This window comes from Triplophysa rosa, linkage group LG14 (genome assembly GCF_024868665.1).
Source record: "Triplophysa rosa linkage group LG14, Trosa_1v2, whole genome shotgun sequence".
Taxonomy (NCBI): Eukaryota; Metazoa; Chordata; class Actinopteri; order Cypriniformes; family Nemacheilidae; genus Triplophysa; species Triplophysa rosa.
This window is the reverse complement of record NC_079903.1, coordinates 22,505,124-22,523,223: the sequence shown is the minus strand read 5'-3', so window position 1 is coordinate 22,523,223 and position 18,100 is coordinate 22,505,124. Positions and strand designations below refer to the sequence as shown.

The 18,100-nt window shown below is 38.2% G+C and overlaps 1 protein-coding gene across 4 annotated transcripts in view; it reads right to left on the bottom strand.

Moving 5' to 3' along the window:
- Positions 1-18,100, bottom strand: part of nbeab (neurobeachin b) — a 237,383-nt gene that overhangs the window by 172,483 nt on the left and 46,800 nt on the right. For all 4 annotated transcript variants that reach the window (XM_057350789.1, XM_057350791.1, XM_057350790.1 and 1 more), the window contains exon 2: positions 1,401-1,632. In XM_057350789.1, the coding sequence (XP_057206772.1) occupies positions 1,401-1,632 (232 nt within the window). The remainder of the gene's footprint in view (positions 1-1,400; positions 1,633-18,100) is intronic.

Sequence of the window (18,100 nt, the reverse complement as noted above, 5' to 3'; positions counted from 1 at the left end):
ATAAAAATCATAATGCAAATTAAAACTTAATGGTTAAAATACAGAAAGACCTTCTTTTAAACAAAGGATACAGAAATGATCCCATTGTTTGGCTTTGAAAAATCTTACATATAATATTGATGGGAAAATGTAGAGGTTTTTCAAAATATGGGAATTCAGAACTTTTTAAGAATGTTGATAAAATAGTCTGTTTTATGCATAACATGCATACTATTACTATTTATTTTATGTATGTTGAAAACACCTTGAAAATGAAACATTTATTTTCTTAACTGAAATTATTTCATTTGATTTAAGCAAAATATGTTTTATTATTTATTTATATTATTTCTTGTGCAAAATGTGTAGTGGGTAGTTTGTTTTTTGTAAGGCTGACCTACAATATAAAAGGTTACAGTTATTTGCTATTCATGAAATATTTTATTTATTAGGACCAATGTTATTTTAGTTAAAATAAAATATCAGCTAAACTGAAAAGCTTAATGAACATTTTAAATGTTGCCTTAGAAATAAAAATAAATTCATTTTATATACTGTAACAACATAAAAAAATAAATAATAAAATGACAAAAAGCGTTTATCTAAGGTAAAATAAGAACTAAAAATCTAAAAAAGCCTATTTAAGATATGAATAAAACTACAATAAAACTAAAATCAAAACAATAATAACTCTGATTAGGACCTAAAACACCTCCTTATAAAAACAGGACATGAGTACTGTAATGAGATAAACATTAGTATTTTTGTGTAAAGATTGCACTTCTCTGCCTCTGCCACTTCGAGAAAGAAGCACATTGATCGTAAAACATTGAACTGAATGGATGCACACAAGTAACAAACAGAATTAATCAAAGCAAATTCGTCTTCATTGTTAAACAGCAACTGAAATGTACTAAAGCTCTAAACTGCCACTCAATCTCATTAGAAAACTGTGCACCTAATGAGATCTGGCCCTTGGTTTCTCTTCTGTCTAAACCTTATCAATTCCACCACTGAGAAAATGGCACTTTCATCCACATTTCCAGACACTCTCCGTGTCACTCCGGGACTTCTATACAAAAGGAAATCTGCAAGACGCTGGCCATTTCATCTCACACCCACCGTTCAGAAGAGATTTAAGACAGTACGCTCTATTAAACACGCCGTGTGCTGTAAAAAGAAGTCATCTTGATCTAAATGACTTTGGGTTTGTCATGCGAATTTACCTATAAAATATTAAATCCCGTTCGGGTTGTGCAAAATGACGTTGGTTTTATTTTGCAATGGTGCCCATTTCATCTGAGAGCTGCTCAAAAAGTAATGCTGAACCGTTTATATAGCTTTAGGAAAACAGAAAGAAATGGATTTGACAAGAGGTCAAGTGAAACAGCAGAATGAGGTCAGGCGGAGAACACTCGTACCTGCGATCATATCGTCCACGGAGCTCATTTCGAGCAGCAGCCTCTGAATGAGTCCGACCTCAGTGCATGTCTGCAAGTTGCGGACGCTCTTGCGCAATAAAGCGGTGAACATGCTCCAGATTTCCGCCTGGCAGGTGATCTCGCAGTGTTCCAGAAGCTCCAGCATGCAGATGATGCCCTCGGAATCTTGAATGATGAAGTTTACTTCCAGGTCAAACTCTCCACCAACCAGCTAGAGGAGAAGGGAGGGTTGAAAATACAGAGAAATATTTAAAAAACATTATAAATAACTATTGAAGTGATTTGAAAGTTCCCCTTCTGGTTATCAATGACAATCATTTTAGGGCTAGCCGATAATTGTGTTTTCCGACGCTTCATAGCATGAAATGAAAGATTTCAGGACACGTCTCGGCTGCGTGAAACGGACTCGAGGCAATGAGCACATGTGGAACATAGAGCCTTTAATCTCCTGGTGCTTTATATCAGAACATTATTCTGACTTTTCAGCTTCACTCTTCTTGTTGGGATTGACAGTTACCACCTGGAATGTGAATCAGCCACATATTTGATTCTTTAGATCAGTGGTTCTCGTGACTTCAAAATGGGTCACTAGTGTTTAGATGAGGTCCAGAATAGTGTAAATACCAGCATATAATTATTCATAGTTAGGAAAAGCTATCACTTGATTCAACAGCGTCTACTGTACTCATTTCTCACTGGAACAGCTGATGGGCAACGTGACGAGCACACTTTCCCTCCAGCCTTCATTTGAGAAGGGATTTGCATGCTTGTGATGGAGCTGTGCTCTCTTACAGAGAGAAGACGAAAGACGGGAAGCAGCGGAAGAAGATTAACAACATCTCTTCCTGCGAAACACGACAGACGTTTCATCTGTGAATACATTCTCATCTTTTTATAAACATCCTAACTCATGCATGACTGACAGTAGAGAATGCAGCAAAAACAATTATAGCGTATAACAATGCACAATAAGGATGAAGAAAGATGGCGTGTTTGCAAATGGAAATTGCGCAGGAACAGGAAAGAGTTCACACAAAAACACGAACATGAAAAGCACATGCACGAGTCGTACTGACCATTTTTATTATACTTTAATGATGCTTTTGCATCTCAAAACTTGAAAGCTCCCTATTTTTGACACTAGAATGGAACCGCATGGAAAAGATTGAGCGGAACAACAGCCAAATTTCAATAAAAATGTCTTCCACAGATGAAAATTCCGTTGTGAAACCATGTGAGGGTGAGTACATAATGGAATTATTTTAGGCGAACTGTTCCTTTAAAAACGAATTCTTATTGAGAGGTATAAATTTATGAAACATGGTTATTAACGGAAAACAGCAAGGTCCGGCTTTGATGCTCTAATGCAGGCATCGTCAACTGGCGGACCGCGGGCCGGATCCGGACCTTTGCTTCATTTCATCCGGACCGCGAGACATTTAAAATTTTGACTCTTTCCGTTGTTTAAATTGAGCCGCGCGTCTACACAACGGAGAATCACATCACGCGTACTCTCAGCGACATTTATGTAATTGATCTTTTGTCGCTGTATCCTGTGATATCTTTTAGCTATAAACGCGCTTCATTTGAACCCGTTCCGCTCCGCGTGCGCTGCTTATCTCCCGCCAAAGACGCACCGCATGAAGAGCAGCAGACACGTGATTATTTTAACAACACTAGTGCAGACACGCACAGCAGATAAATGGAGACACAACAGTAAACAAAATGCAGCAATATTAAAGTATTTGTTTCTGTCTGTTTACTGTTTGCTATATGTATCCAACCTTTCAAGCAGATTTGCGATATTTTATGAACGTTTTTATCTAGCCTACATTTAACATTAGCATTATTGATCAGCATGTAAACATTTGTGTCCCTGTGAAAACCCAGGCTAAAGTCTCATAAACGAATTAATTATTAAATAACAAGCATCAAAGATTAATTTCAAGCATTAACTAAAATTTTAATCTTTGAAATGGCATTATTCAGTCAATATTGAAGATATTGTTGTTATATTTTCACAGAATCTTCCGTAGGATGATTTTATGTAGAAAACAGTAAAAGACTCGCTGGGTTTTCACTAACAGGATCACATTTTGTTCTAATTGGGAATTTAAAGATAGAAGTAGTTCTGGTATGAAAGGCATGGAAAGGCTAATTTAGTAAGTAATGTTTTCTGTTTATGATGAGAGCAATTTAATTATTACATTAAAATTGTTGTTTGTAGCTTTTTTATTTACACATATTAATGATCAGACTTCTATTAAGAGGGCATTCCGCTAAAGCCACAGAGCCTACAATACATACATACTGTGGATATCAAAATATAAAATAAATGGCCTGACAAAAGATCATAACTTTTATATATATATCCAAGTGTGCTAAATTGATTAAATATTTATTTTTTGTTATTTAAAAAAAATCATATGGGATTTAATGCATTGACAGGCCCTATAATAGATCAAATGTTAATAGATGCTGCTATTGTGATTTAGTGTAAAAACATCCTTCAGTTGACTCTCAGAAAACAGAAAAGTTTTTATTTAAAGGGGTCATATGGTGTGAATACGTGTTTTTTGTGTCTTTGGTGTGTTATAAGTTGCCCGTGCATGTATTAGACACGTAATATTGCAAAAATGAAAGTGTGGGAACAAAAGATGCGTTCTATGTAAAAGCGAACGCTCACCCAGACCTGCCTGAAACGCCTCGTGTAACCACACCCCCACAAATCTACATCAGTTGGTGGTCTGATTTGACCAAAGAGGAGATACAAACATGCACGGTATGTGGAAAATACAGCGTTTTTGAACCTTAAATCGTGTTTACACATTACATTACATCTAAAACAAATGCTAATATTCGTTTTAGCTGTGTCATATGACCCCTTTAAAAAGATTGCGTGTACTGTAAATCTAAAACCATCTGCATGAAGTCAGTAGCGTGTAAATCAATGTAGAGATTAACCCCGTCTACATTGATAAAACTTTAATTTCTTCTCCAATTGTTCCCAGTCATTCAATCAAAAGGCTCTAATGGAACTTGTATAGATTTATTTCTGTTTTAAAGAAAACTCAATGAAGTGTAACAGCGTATCAATGAGACTCGGAAGACGGTTTTCATTCCCAAATTACATGGAATTGTAGTCACAGAACCAAGTTCTGAACCATAAAACACTCATCCGTGACTAAACTCGATCTTCTGAATGACAAAACAATACCCGCTGTGGAGAAAAACTGATATTTCTTCAGAAGAATGAGAATTTCATTCTGATGTTTAAAAGATTTTTATAAACAAGCATCTTTGCACTGAATGTTGGACAATAAAGGGAAGGTTCACACACAAATAAAAATGTTGTCATCATTTATTCACCCACATGTTGTACAAAACCTGTGTATGACTCTTTCTTCTGTGGAATATTAACACAAAAGAAGATATTTTGAGAAATGTCTCTGTGTTTTTGTCAATAGGGGCCAATGTTGTTCGGTTACCAACGTTCTTCAAAATATCTTCTTTTGTGTTCTGCAGAAGAAAGAAAGCCATACAGATACATTTGAAATGACATGAGGATGAATAAAGGATGAAAACATTTGCATTTTTGGGTGAACTATCACTTTAAGAACCAGCCAAGGAGTGCATGGCCATCTATAATTTTCTTTTATTAAAATAAACAGTCAATAACTACTTCAACAAACAGAACAGTCTTTCAATAACAACATTATTATTAAATTCAACACAACAAGCCAGAACATGGCAGGCTGGAAACCAGTGCAAACACGTTAGCATGTAAGCACACAGCCTCGGCTTTAATGAAAGCATTCACGAGCAGTGCTCCTAACACTGAAGTGATGTGTTTAATTGCATGTTCACATCCCAGGAGTAATTTGCATCCATTGTGCGATGACAGGTAAATAAAAGAACAAATACGAGATTAGACACTCGTGCTTTAGGAAAAGCGCTTGCGCTCAGGCCAAACAGGAGTCAGTGGTGAAGCTATAGTCTGCTTCAATTTGCATCGAGTTACTGTGGAAAGAATACTGGTTGAGAGCCGCTATGACTCAAAACACTCACCTAAGAAATAATTGAGATATTCTGATGAAAACAGCCAGTGATTTGCTGTAAGTGCATGAATACTGAAGTCACGAAGGGGATCGCATTTTAATATATCCACAGCTGTGACATTCTCATTCCAAATATTCAGAATACAGATCAGCTGTTTTACAGTAGAACTAACTAAGTCTTGTAGTTCATATTTATTGCTGGAAGATTTTTGGTTTGGTCTTCTTAGAAATAAAATGGAAATAATGATGGTGCATGCTCGATCAGGACAAAGGTGGGATTTTTTTCTAAATAAACGCATATTTTAATCTAAATTATAACATTGTATATTAAACATTCTCAATGTGTAAGTAACAGAAAATAGTCCAGTATTACACACAACAATGAAAATGATGGTATTCAGTTGGTATTTGTATATGTAGTCCAATTAAAATGATAAAAAGTTGTATATAAAAAGTTCAAAGGCTAATTCGAATTCATTTAGCTATTTTACGATTTGTTTCTGGTAAAAAAAGAAAAGATCATAAAAAATATTGAACAAGCAGAGTACATAACTAATGTACTCTTAATTTACTCTGAATGGCAACAGAAAGCCTATAAAAGTGATTTTGAAGTTATGCTATCGGGTACTATTTCGCTGGAAATGTCAGTTTAACTTCATTCCACATTAGACATGAATATGTGAAGTAATCTGCAATTTTATATTTTAAGCAGAGATGGTGATAGAGAAGCAACAATTATGCATTACAGTTTTAGTATGCATCAATTTACATTTTTTTAATCATCTCACGTATTATCATCACATACAAAAACAAATCCCACTAACTTTCAAAAGGTGCTCCACTAACACTCAGGGACCCATCAAAAGGTTCCTGAACCACAACAGCAAGTGTTGAGTCAAATCAATACAGTAAACACGCCTGCTCGTGGATATCTGTCCACTGAATTGACATTAATGTTGATCCACTGAGAGAGGTAACTGCACGAGGTTTTGCTTTGTTGGCTGTAATTTCTCTTAGAAAGAGGCTGGGAATGTTGATATCAGCAGAATGTAGAATCAGGTGGATTTGGCACTCAAGACTGAAATGAAGTGGGAGTCAGAAAGATAATTAAACATTATGATCAGCCCATTTATGATTCAACATTAAATTTGATAAGCTTTGCATAAAATATCACATTATTATTTCACCTAAAAACTGTATTCTGGTAATGGAAGTGGGATGCTTTATCATGTTAGTGCACATTAGATCAATGCAAATTTAATAACTGACATAAACTGCAATGGAGGTTGTCAAAGTTAGATTTGAGGATAAAATACAGATGTTAAAATATTTGAACATGCAGAGAATATTGCAAGACGTGGGTGTGTTGACTTATCCAAAAAGTATAAAGTCTGTGGTCTTGTGCTGGAGATGCTAAAACTTTTCTATTTGCTTTCATCTGTTTGGGCAACCAATCTAGAGATTTTACCATTTAAACCATTGTTTTGCTCATTCCATTCAGTAATGCCAATTAAAAAGTCTTGGCTATTGAAAACCATTGTGGCATTCAGTTTTTCAAAGACTTTTTCATTCTACAATGTTTAAATAAAAAATAACTGCAAAAACATGTGGTTCCATGAATACTTGAATCACACATGTATTTGCAACGCTACAATCAAACATTGCAAGACTGCTAAAAACCATACCGCAGCTAGTTTGTCGGTACACAAAAGCAGTTGCCGTGACAACGCAAAGTCACAATTCAAAGTAGCTTTTGGCACGATGAAAAAAATCAACTGGCATTCAAAAGGCATGTGGACATGATGGCAGGCATAATCGTGCATTAGCCCTGAATATGTTATCCAGACACATACAGATTACACAAGTCTGCATATTTTTGAACTCTTTCAGTCGAGGAAAGTTATAAAGGTTTGATACTATCAGCAAGCATAAGCTTGATCGGAAGAGATCAACTTTTAATGTAAAAAAGAGTTTTTCGTGGTACAGCTTGCTATCAACGGGGTATGTTACAATCATTTGCTTTCGATCACTATTCCTTTAATTGTTTCAGTAACAATCAATTATTGTTTAGTCCGAGCTGCAAAGCTACAACTGCAGATGACCATCAGCACTCACACCCCTGTATAAGAAGCCATTAAAAATGACCAATTCATAATAAAGATTGCCCATTAAGCAACACCAAGTACTTTTGACAGGAAACCAGCGCTCATTTGCATGCATATTATATCAGAGATGAGTTCATGAAACGCTCATGCAAGTTCATGACTGTGATCTCAACAGCTTGACCATGTGATCCGCTCAGGAGCTGATATTTACAGAATGATCAGAGGTGCCACATCACACATGTCCACAGCCAAGAGGCTACGATTACAGGGAATTCAATCAGGTCCGGCTATTGCGTCCAGCCAGTTCCACGTATCCTTCCCCATCCACCACTCTCATCTACTCTAGTTGGGATTCAGAGATGCTCGGTTGCCATGGTTACGGGTCTGATTACAAATCAGACTTTAGCCATCATTTTCGCTGTGAGCTTTGATGGGCTATAAACAGTGCTGAAATAAACAGAGCTGATGTCCTATCTACTGAGAGTGATGGTCAGCGGAGGACACAAGCTGAGATGAAGATCTCTCAGGGGAAGACCAGGTGCTCTGTCTTTTATATCATCTATACATTTGTCGAGCAGGATAGAGAGATGCCGTGCCTTCGCCTGGTTTGAGGTGATAAAAGCCAAAGTGCCAATGGTGCAGCCTGGTTGAATTTCCGCGTGCCTGAAGGCTGCCGTTTGATCAAACCCGGTGAAGAAGAACTCTCCAGGAACAGACAAACCTCGCAGGTGTATCTGAAAGGGTGACACGCTGTAATACTTCTTCAGAGATGAAAGAGATATTTAGGTGAATGTATTCAGCAGAATCTGTCGTGGATAGAAATGCGGTGCTGCTTTTGCGAGTTTTAAACAGCGAGGTTTGCAGAAATCTGTGGAATATTTCTGTAAGCTTCTGTAATGTTTTAAGAAGAAGAAGAAACACTGGGTACAAGGTAGGGCTGAACGATTTTGAAGAAAAACGTGATATGTGATAACTTGCTAAATAATACAATTATCATTATTATAAATTGAAATAGTTTGACTCTGCATCCTAAAACATTTTATTACAACTTCACTAATAAAAGTATTAAAATCATTTGGTTATCTAAAACCATTTGCAATATTTTTCAATAATTTCGCCACATTTTGCTCTGTAACACACATCCAGACCATTTTGCAAGATGCAAACGAGTATAAACACAACAACTAAGACTTCATTATTATATGTGACATAGAAATGAAAATCTGAAACAGGAAGGGCTTCTAGCAGAATGGTCTATATGCTCTTAAAAATGTTGGGTTATTTTCAACCCAGCACTAAGTTGAAAGGGACCAATCCAACCGTTGGGTGACTTTTTGGTTAAACCAAAAAAAATGTTTGTATCCTACCCAACAATGGGTTAAAACAACCTAGTAAAGGTTAAATCATTTATAACCCAACGTTTGGGTTTGTCCCTTTTTTGACCCAACACTTAAAAACAACCCAGCGTTTTAGAGTGTACACGTATACACGGATAAATCAATATAGCTTGAAACCTTTTATTTTGATTTCAAGAAATTCAGAAATCCTATGCACATCCACATCCACACGAATCGGACTATTTTGCTTGTTTTTTTAGCCTTATTCACCAATAAATGGTCATTTTAACTGATTTTTAGTTTCGTATTTTCAGAAACACACATGGATAAGCATCATCGTTTAAACGTGTGCCAAAATTAGAAGCAAGCACACGGCAAGAAGTTCTCAGGCCCTCTGTGACACGAGCTCTCTGGAGGAAAACCCTCAGACGAGAGATTTCTGCCTGCAGCATTTCTCTCTCTTCTACCTTTGAACTGTCAAAATGTCACAAATATAAAGGTCGGGAGAAAAGACAGATGAGAGGAGAAGAGAAGAGATCAGACACACAAATCAGCTTATTGTTCCCTCTGCCTCATTCATTTTGGTTAATGTTAAATGTGTCATACATCAGGTCCTCTAAACTCTTGTTCGCGGTTTATCTCTTAGAACGGAAGACTTTCAATGGAGCTAGTGGATGTAATCAAGCCAAATTGGACATTATATTTACATACTTTAATTCACTTTGGATAAAAGCATCCGTAAAATGCTAAAGTGCATTCAATGCACATCACAGACATGACTGTTTGGTTACTTCCTGTGCAAACAGCAATGAAAATCCTATTCTTGTGAACATCTGAAAAAAGGGCTCCATGCTATCATGACCTACATGCCATTATCCATGACATGCTACTTCCAAGTTGGTTACAAATGCTATCAGGATGAGGTAAAAACAAACCGCTAGATCAAGGTGAGCATTTACAAAAAAGTTCCCCAAAGACGTCTCCAAGCCTTTGACGTGTCGAAGTCAAATCTGAGTTCATGATTTCAGACGCTTCACGCTTCTCCCCATTTATCTTGCAGCTGACCGCACACAAGTTTTAATTGAATGCCTTTCTGACTCATCGCTCATGGTTTGTGGCCAGTCGTCGGGTGTGAAAATAAAAAAAGGTGCATCTGCTGAGAACACATTAGCCTGAGCGTTATTAGAGCTTGACTGCATTTCATAAAGAAACGCAGCATGATATGACCGCACGCTTTTATTGAGCTGTTTGTTGAACAAGATTAAACCCAATGCATGGGGTAATTTCTACAGTATGTGTGCTGTAATCACCGATGAACACACACACATCTCTCGAAACCACAGGCAAGAAGAAAGAAAAGCCGAATGTGAGTAAAGCCAAAAAGTAAATATTGGTGGAAATTATTACCACGCACCGTAAAATAGAATCCCGGGATGCATGAAAGTTTTTCCAACTTTAAACTTGACAAGAACAAGAATGGTTATGGTTCAAATGAATTGCAGTGGAATATATTGAAATAAAATTATATTATAAAAAATATTATACGAATAATCTAATATCTATTCAACTTTTGCCAAACAAATATTGACACTATGATTACTTGCAATTATTTAACAAATAATCTTCACATATCAAATGAATCGCATTATTAATTAAATTAAATATCGAAAAATAAGTTACAATAATTTGTTGTAATTTGTTGCAAGCTGTCTTACATGGAACAATGCAAGCTTAAGTCCATCACAAATTCCCAATCCTGTCCCATGTTTTTCTGTCCTTACCATCCATAAAACAAAAAAGCCAATTAAAAAAAAACTCAAGAGACGTTAGAATGCAATTCACTCTCCGTCTGCAACAACACACACACGTTGACAACACAATTCCACAATCCTAACCTAAACCAACCAGTGCATCTATACAAGGACATGAGTATCCTAATCACATGATTTATTTCATTTCTAAAACAATACTAGAGCCACATTCTATCATCCCTTGCCTCACTGGTGTGTCGAGCTATCTATTTTCCGTCTATGAAGAGCTTCTCTGAGTCGATTCCAACAGCGCAATTATTTCTATCAAACAGCAAATTATCTCCAATGTGCTGAGCTCTTGGTGGCACCACGGGCTGTTTCTGTTTTATCTGAGAGGAAGAGAGCAGGTACGTCTCATGCGGTGAATGCTAATGCAGGGGGAAGGAAAGGAAGGAGGAAAGAGGGAAAAAGCACTTCCTGACCGAGCCAGTCAAAGCAGGTGCTCTTCGTGAGCCTCAGAGGCAGAAAATGGGGTAAAATGTCAAGCAGAATTTGTGGGCTTGTGGTCTCACTTTCACAGATGTGGAAACGATCTGAAGAGTAGGATGAAAGGGGCTAGACACCTTCTCAAAGGTCAAATACATTTTATAGTGAGAGACAAACGTGTGACTGTGGCCGCGAGGAACCTTGAGCTGTCAGACATACGAATTTTACAGCAAATCCTTTAAGAACTTTGGGAACAAAACTCAAGTCTGGAAGTTAAAGGGAATGATCTGATGGATTGTGTCAGGGTGGAAGCTAAACTTGAAAGAAAAGTGCCCCTTTTGGACCAGAGTCTTGGTTTTACTGTAGAAACCATATATTTTTTGCCTTATTTGTAGAAAAAAAGTGCAAAATACGCACATCCAAATATCTTAGCAAGGTGCCGGATAAAAAAAAAACACAGAAGTATCCAAACACTGTTACTTTCCTTTTATTTAGGTTAAAAAAGTTCAACGAAGATCTTTGTTGATCAAAATGTTGCCAATTTGAACTTAAATAAAAGCAAAGTAACACTTTTGTGTATTTATTTATTTGTAGTAAAAACAAACTAACCAAAAATACACATGTATATACATATATATGAAGGGTTTATTTGCAAAACCAGATAACTCTGTATTTTTTGTTATTATCACTTAATCAAAACAACCAAATTACAGTTGCACAATAAAAAAGGATTTTTGAACCTTTTCAAAAATGCAGTTATCAATTTTTTTTATGAAACAGTATATACACATTTCAATCTTCGACATCGCCATAATCAATCAACATTAAAGACATCAAGGTTATATTTTAACCTTGGATACAATGTTCTTTACATTATGTAGAATGAATTGTGTGGAAACAGCAAATGACAAAAAACGACTGGGATTTAAAAAGCAGGGTCACTGTGGTAATATAAATAACAATCAATCTGCCAAAAAGCACGGTTTCTACACTATCAAATAATAAAGCCATGGTTGGGTATTCCTATGGGCATACACATTAAAATGAAATAACTATAAATAAAATACTTGTCTTTGAAAGCTCATTTCAGTTTTTTTGAACGCAACGTAGACTCAACCGTATCCAGCAGGCCTGTCACGGTGTATTTCCAGAGAACTGGGAACTCCATATGATATTGGTGAAAGAAGAGCAGGCAGACTGGTTTGTTGGTGAGCTGACAGACTTCAGCACTATGGACAGCTCCCAAAGCCCAACACACTCCTCAAACTACACACGGATTCATCTCCAACCACTAGAAATCCCTCTGAAATCAATGCGCCACATGCACTCTCTATTTACTCCATCTGCTGTTTGCTGCTGAAATCTGCCCCCGCTGATGTAGAGCACTCACAGAATGCGAGGAATCTCTTTGTAGAGCCTGGGATTGTCTGGAATTACATTCACATAAATGCAGCAAAAACATGATCGCGTAGGTGTGATTTAATGATAATAATAAATACACCAGTGTGTAAAACATTCAGCAAATTATGATGAATGCTCATATATTTAAATGTTTAAACCAGATTCACTCTTTAGATAACTTCTGTTATTTGCAGTCTTGGTATGGAAGAATTATGAGCAATCATTTATGGTAAAACACAGAAAGAACGTTTCCTAGACAAGAATGTTGGGAATGTTTAACGTATATACAGCTTTTTCACAGCCAAGATGATCAACTACATTAAATATAAAAAATATATAAATCAGTGTCTCTTTCTTTGTTGTTGTTCATTTTTCCCAATAAAGGTAAATCAAAGTTACCCTGAGAATGACTTGCTGAGGTGAAAACGTTTACTAGCCTCAATCTCAGTCAGAATTGTTCTATTATCTTTCTCTTTGGCAGCTTTTCACTTTTCTTTCACTTTTCATTTTTGTAATTACAGTAGATTTGATGGATTACATTTATTAAAGGTTTATGATATAAAGGCGAACCCATGAAAGGCCAGCCCGAAGTCACCCAGCAATTGTTCACAGAATGTCTTTGCACAAGGCAGAGATTTCAAACCTCCTCCAGCAAATCTAACAATTGTACAAAAAATAAGACAATAAAAATTCCTGCAGTGATCAGCATACATGTATTCTTCTGTCATGTGTACATACAGTATGTACTGTATCCTAAATAAAGTCTCCTTTATCCTAAATGTGTGCTCTCACTGAGCGCGTGTGTGTGTGCGTACTTGTCTGTGTACGTACGTGTGTGTGTGTGTGTGTGTGTGTGTGTGTTGTGTGTGTGTGTGTGCGTGCGCATCCGTGTGTGTGTGTGTCTCTGTGTCTGTGTGTGTTGGTGCGTGTGCGTGTTGTGTGTGTGGAGTGTTCTGTGTGTGGGTGTGTCTGTCTTCTGTGTTTTCAACCTTTTCTTGTTTTTGCAGGTACAACTTTGATTGTTTTGCTTGTAGTCAATATGTCTCATGTACAGCTGCTTTGTAACAATGAAAATTGTAAAAGCGCTATATAAATAAAGTTGAGTTGAGTTGAGTACTGCTGTCTATGCAACAAATTAGTATTCAAGGACAAAGTTGACCAACAGAGTTTCTTTTGCTTTTCACAAAAACTGCTGACCACAAAGACCCTTGTAGCATGATTCCAGTTGTGCGACACTCTTAACAGAGAAACATATGCTATTGTTGAATGCGTTTCAAATCCACCAGCTGTACATTAATAACAGCTGTTTAAACTGAACTGCCAAATGTAACAAGCAGCGCTGTCAGCAAGATGGAGAGCTGATGGATGTTTACCTTTCATTCGTGCAACGCGGTGGTTTTAGAAAAATCTGGGTTGAAAGCCAACAGACTTTAGGTTCCAAAGTGATCCATGGGTTATAAGTGTGCAATGGCTGAACTATAGGGAAATTGATAAAATTATTAGGTAAATCGTGTCATTTCCGTGCCCCTAGTGATGCTAAATGAAATTGGAAAATAATAATTGCTTTTACACAGGTTTACTTGTACAGTAGCCCCGTGAATTTTAGCGGCGGTCCTGACTCTGCCTTTGCCATATCTATCCTCCTAAGCAGTAACTGCAAAACAGTGCCAACCAGGCAACAGAGAGCTCCTGTGGCATGTAGGAGAAAATTAAACGGCAACAGAGCAGGAAATAAATCTATAAAGGGGTGTAATCTATTAGAGAAGGTGAAGAGAGGGAACGAGAGCGAGTGAGAGAGATCGGGTCAGTGTACTACACTCACAGCTGTGCTTCATGTCACTATGGCAACAGGTCGATTTTTTTACGATCTCCTTCATTCACATTCCATTCATTACCAGCATACACGTGTCCTGACATTACTGCCTGGTCATCATATGCTTGACACGGTTCTCTACGGCATCATCATGTCCTCGCTGCTAACTGAAGACACATCCAGAAAACAAATGAGAAGTTATAACATTTTCAAAAAATAACATTTCCTGCCCTTAATTATTAAAGTCAACTGCATGAAACGTGGAAATTGGTCAATTACTGTATGTATCAGTACATGCTTTTATAGAGTCAATTACAAATATCTTTACCAACTGGAAATGCTTTGGACAGAATTTCATGTTTTGCTTTTTACTACGCTCAGTATAGTTTTATCTTCTAATGTAATCATGCATCTATCCATCCATTGTTTCCATCCATCCGTCCATACACTGTATCCACCTATCATCCATCCACCCATCCACTGTATCCATCCACCCATCCATCTACTGTAACCATCTATCTATCCATCCATCCATCCATCATCCATCCACTGTATCCATCCATCATCCATCCACTGTATTTATCCATCCATCCGCTGTATCCATCCACCCATCCATCCATTTACTGTAACCATCTATCCATCCATCCATCCATCATCCATCCATCACCCACCCATCCATCCATCCATCCATCATCCATCCATCACCCACCCATCCATCCACTGTATCCATCCATCATCCATCCACTGTATCCATCCACCCATCCATCCATTTACTGTAACCATCTATCCATCCATCCATCCATCCATCCATCATCCATCCACTGTATCCATCCACCCATCACCCATCCATCCATTTACTGTAACCATCCATCCATCCATCCATCATCCATCCATTGTATCCATCCATCACCCACCCATCCATCCACTGTATCCATCCATCATCCATCCACTGTATCTATCCACCCATCACCCATCCATCCATCTACTGTAACCATCTATCCATCTATCCATCCACTGTATCCACCCATCATCCATCCATCCATCTACTGTAACCATCTATCCATCCACTTTATCCATCCATCCATCCATCTACTGTAACCATCTATCCATCCATCCATCCATCCATCCATCCATCATCCATCCACTGTATCCATCCATCATCCCATCCACTGTATCCACCCATCATCCATCCATCCATCCATCCATCCACTTTATCCATCCATCATCCATCCACTGTATCCACCCATCATCCATCCATCTACTGTATCCATCTATCCATTGATCCATCATCCATCCATCCATCTACTGTATCCATCTATCCATTGATCCATCATCCATCACCCATCCATCAATCCATCACCCATCCATCCACTGTATCCATCCATCACCCACCCATCTACTCTATCCATCTATCCATCTATCGGTCCATCACCCATCCATCTGTCCATCCACTGTATCCATCCATCATTCATCCACTGATTCCACCCATCACCCATCCATCTATCGGTCCATCATCCATCCACTCTATCTATCCATCCATCCATCACCCACCCATCCATCCACTGTATCCATCCATCACCCAACCATCCATCATCCATCCATCCGTCCATCCACTGTCTCCACCCATCCATCCACTGTTTCCATCCATCCGTCCATCCACTGTATCCATCCATCACCCACCCATCTACTCTATCCATCTATCCATCTATCGGTCCATCACCCATCCATCTGTCCATCCACTGTATCCATCCATCATCCATCCACTGATTCCACCCATCACCCATCCATCTATCGGTCCATCATCCATCCACTCTATCCATCCATCCATCCATCCATCACCCAACCATCCACTGTATCCATCCATCATCCATCCACTGTATCCATCCATCCGTCCATCCACTGTCTTCACCCATCCATACACTGTTTCCATCCATCCGTCCATCCACTGTCTCCATCCATCACCCATCCATCCATCCACTGTTTCCATCCATCCGTCCATCCACTGTCTCCATCCATCATCCATCCACTGTATCCATCCATCCACTGTCTTCACCCATCCATCCACTGTTTCCATCCATCCGTCCATCCACTGTCTCCATCCATCACCCATCCATCCGTCCATCCACTGTCTCCATCCATCATCCATCCACTGTATCCATCCATCCATCCGTCCATCCACTGTATCCATCCATCCATCCATCATCCCTCCTTCCATCCATCCACTGTATCCATCCATCAATCTATTTTATCCATCCAACCATTGTATCCATCCATCCATCTACTGTCTCCATCCATCCATTACACACATCACTTACAGTATATGCATCTTAAAGAAGCATTTTCTCATAATTTACTCACCTGTTTTTTATTCTAGATATACATGACCTCCTTTCTTCAGATAAACAGAAAGGAATGTTGTTAGAGTATGTTAGAATTTAACACTCAGATATACTTGTTTTGCATCATTTCCCTTCAGAAGACATTTCTTCACCCACTGGAGTCATTTAGATTACTTTTATAATGGATGTGCAGCATTTAAAGACCCATATAAGAACATAAGATGATTTTAATATTAAGACTATTTGTTCGCATTCAACCCAAGAAAGGAAATACATCAGTGACGGCATGAGAGATTTTCATTTTTGGGTGAAGTATTCCTTAAACTCTAAACTCTGTTAAACCTTTTACCAAAATCAGTTGTATAAATGACTTTTTATGACAAAGAACAATTTCGTGATTGTATGGAAAGGTTAAAGAGCTCTGAAGCCATGTGTAGAGATCAGCATAGAACAGCCCTGTGTGGATAAGAGCGAAGTCTATGTGGCATGCGAGAGGGGAAACTGGCTGTGCGAGGAAACGAGCGACTGCTCCAAAATGACACAGCTCCAGACATTAGCATATGTTCAGCGAGAGGCAGTCAGTATGAGTTTGACAAGAGATAGTGCGAGTATGTGTGAGTGGAGAGTGTGTTCCTCGAGGCTGGGCCAGTCACATCCACTTTATCAGTATTGGTGCTAACACGAAGATAGCAGCCATTGCATTGCGTTCCGAGACAGGTCTGTAGCTTCACTGAAGCTCCTGAGATACAAATCCAAGATAGTTTGTAGACATAATGAATTAAAAATAAATCAAGGAAAGGTGAAGAAAGTTTGACTGAAATTAGAGATACGCAACACAAACTAAATGTGAATTTTAACTGCTTCAATCTTTAAGCAATGAGCTGTTAAATTCACACACATTTATACATTTGCCGACACTCTCTCCCAAGGTAAACAAGCAAGCTGTTTGTTTGCTCCATGAGACTCGAACCCTTGACCTTGATGCTACAGAAACTCTTATGAAAAGTGACATGTGATGTAATGCAACCTAAAAACTTAGTCCCTTACATGCTTACAGTTAAACACAGGGGCTGATCCAGGATCTGGTTTCCAATTCATCTCCTTTCTTTATGATAGATGTCAAACGCCGTTCACTTCCTAATGGCTAATTAAGTCCTTTCACGGTTGTCACAAGACATTAGCCTTATTAACCTTAAGAACTTGTGCCAATGAAATTAGTCACAGAAATACAGAACACATGGACGACTGGCTTGTGGCCAAACTTAATGGTTCAGGGAACAGCCGGGGGGCTGAGAAGACTGGACGTGAGGTCAACGGCAACATTAGTTAAACTTATGTAAGGGAATACAGTATATTGTGCTGTGATAGCCGGGCTTAAACAGCTCCAGT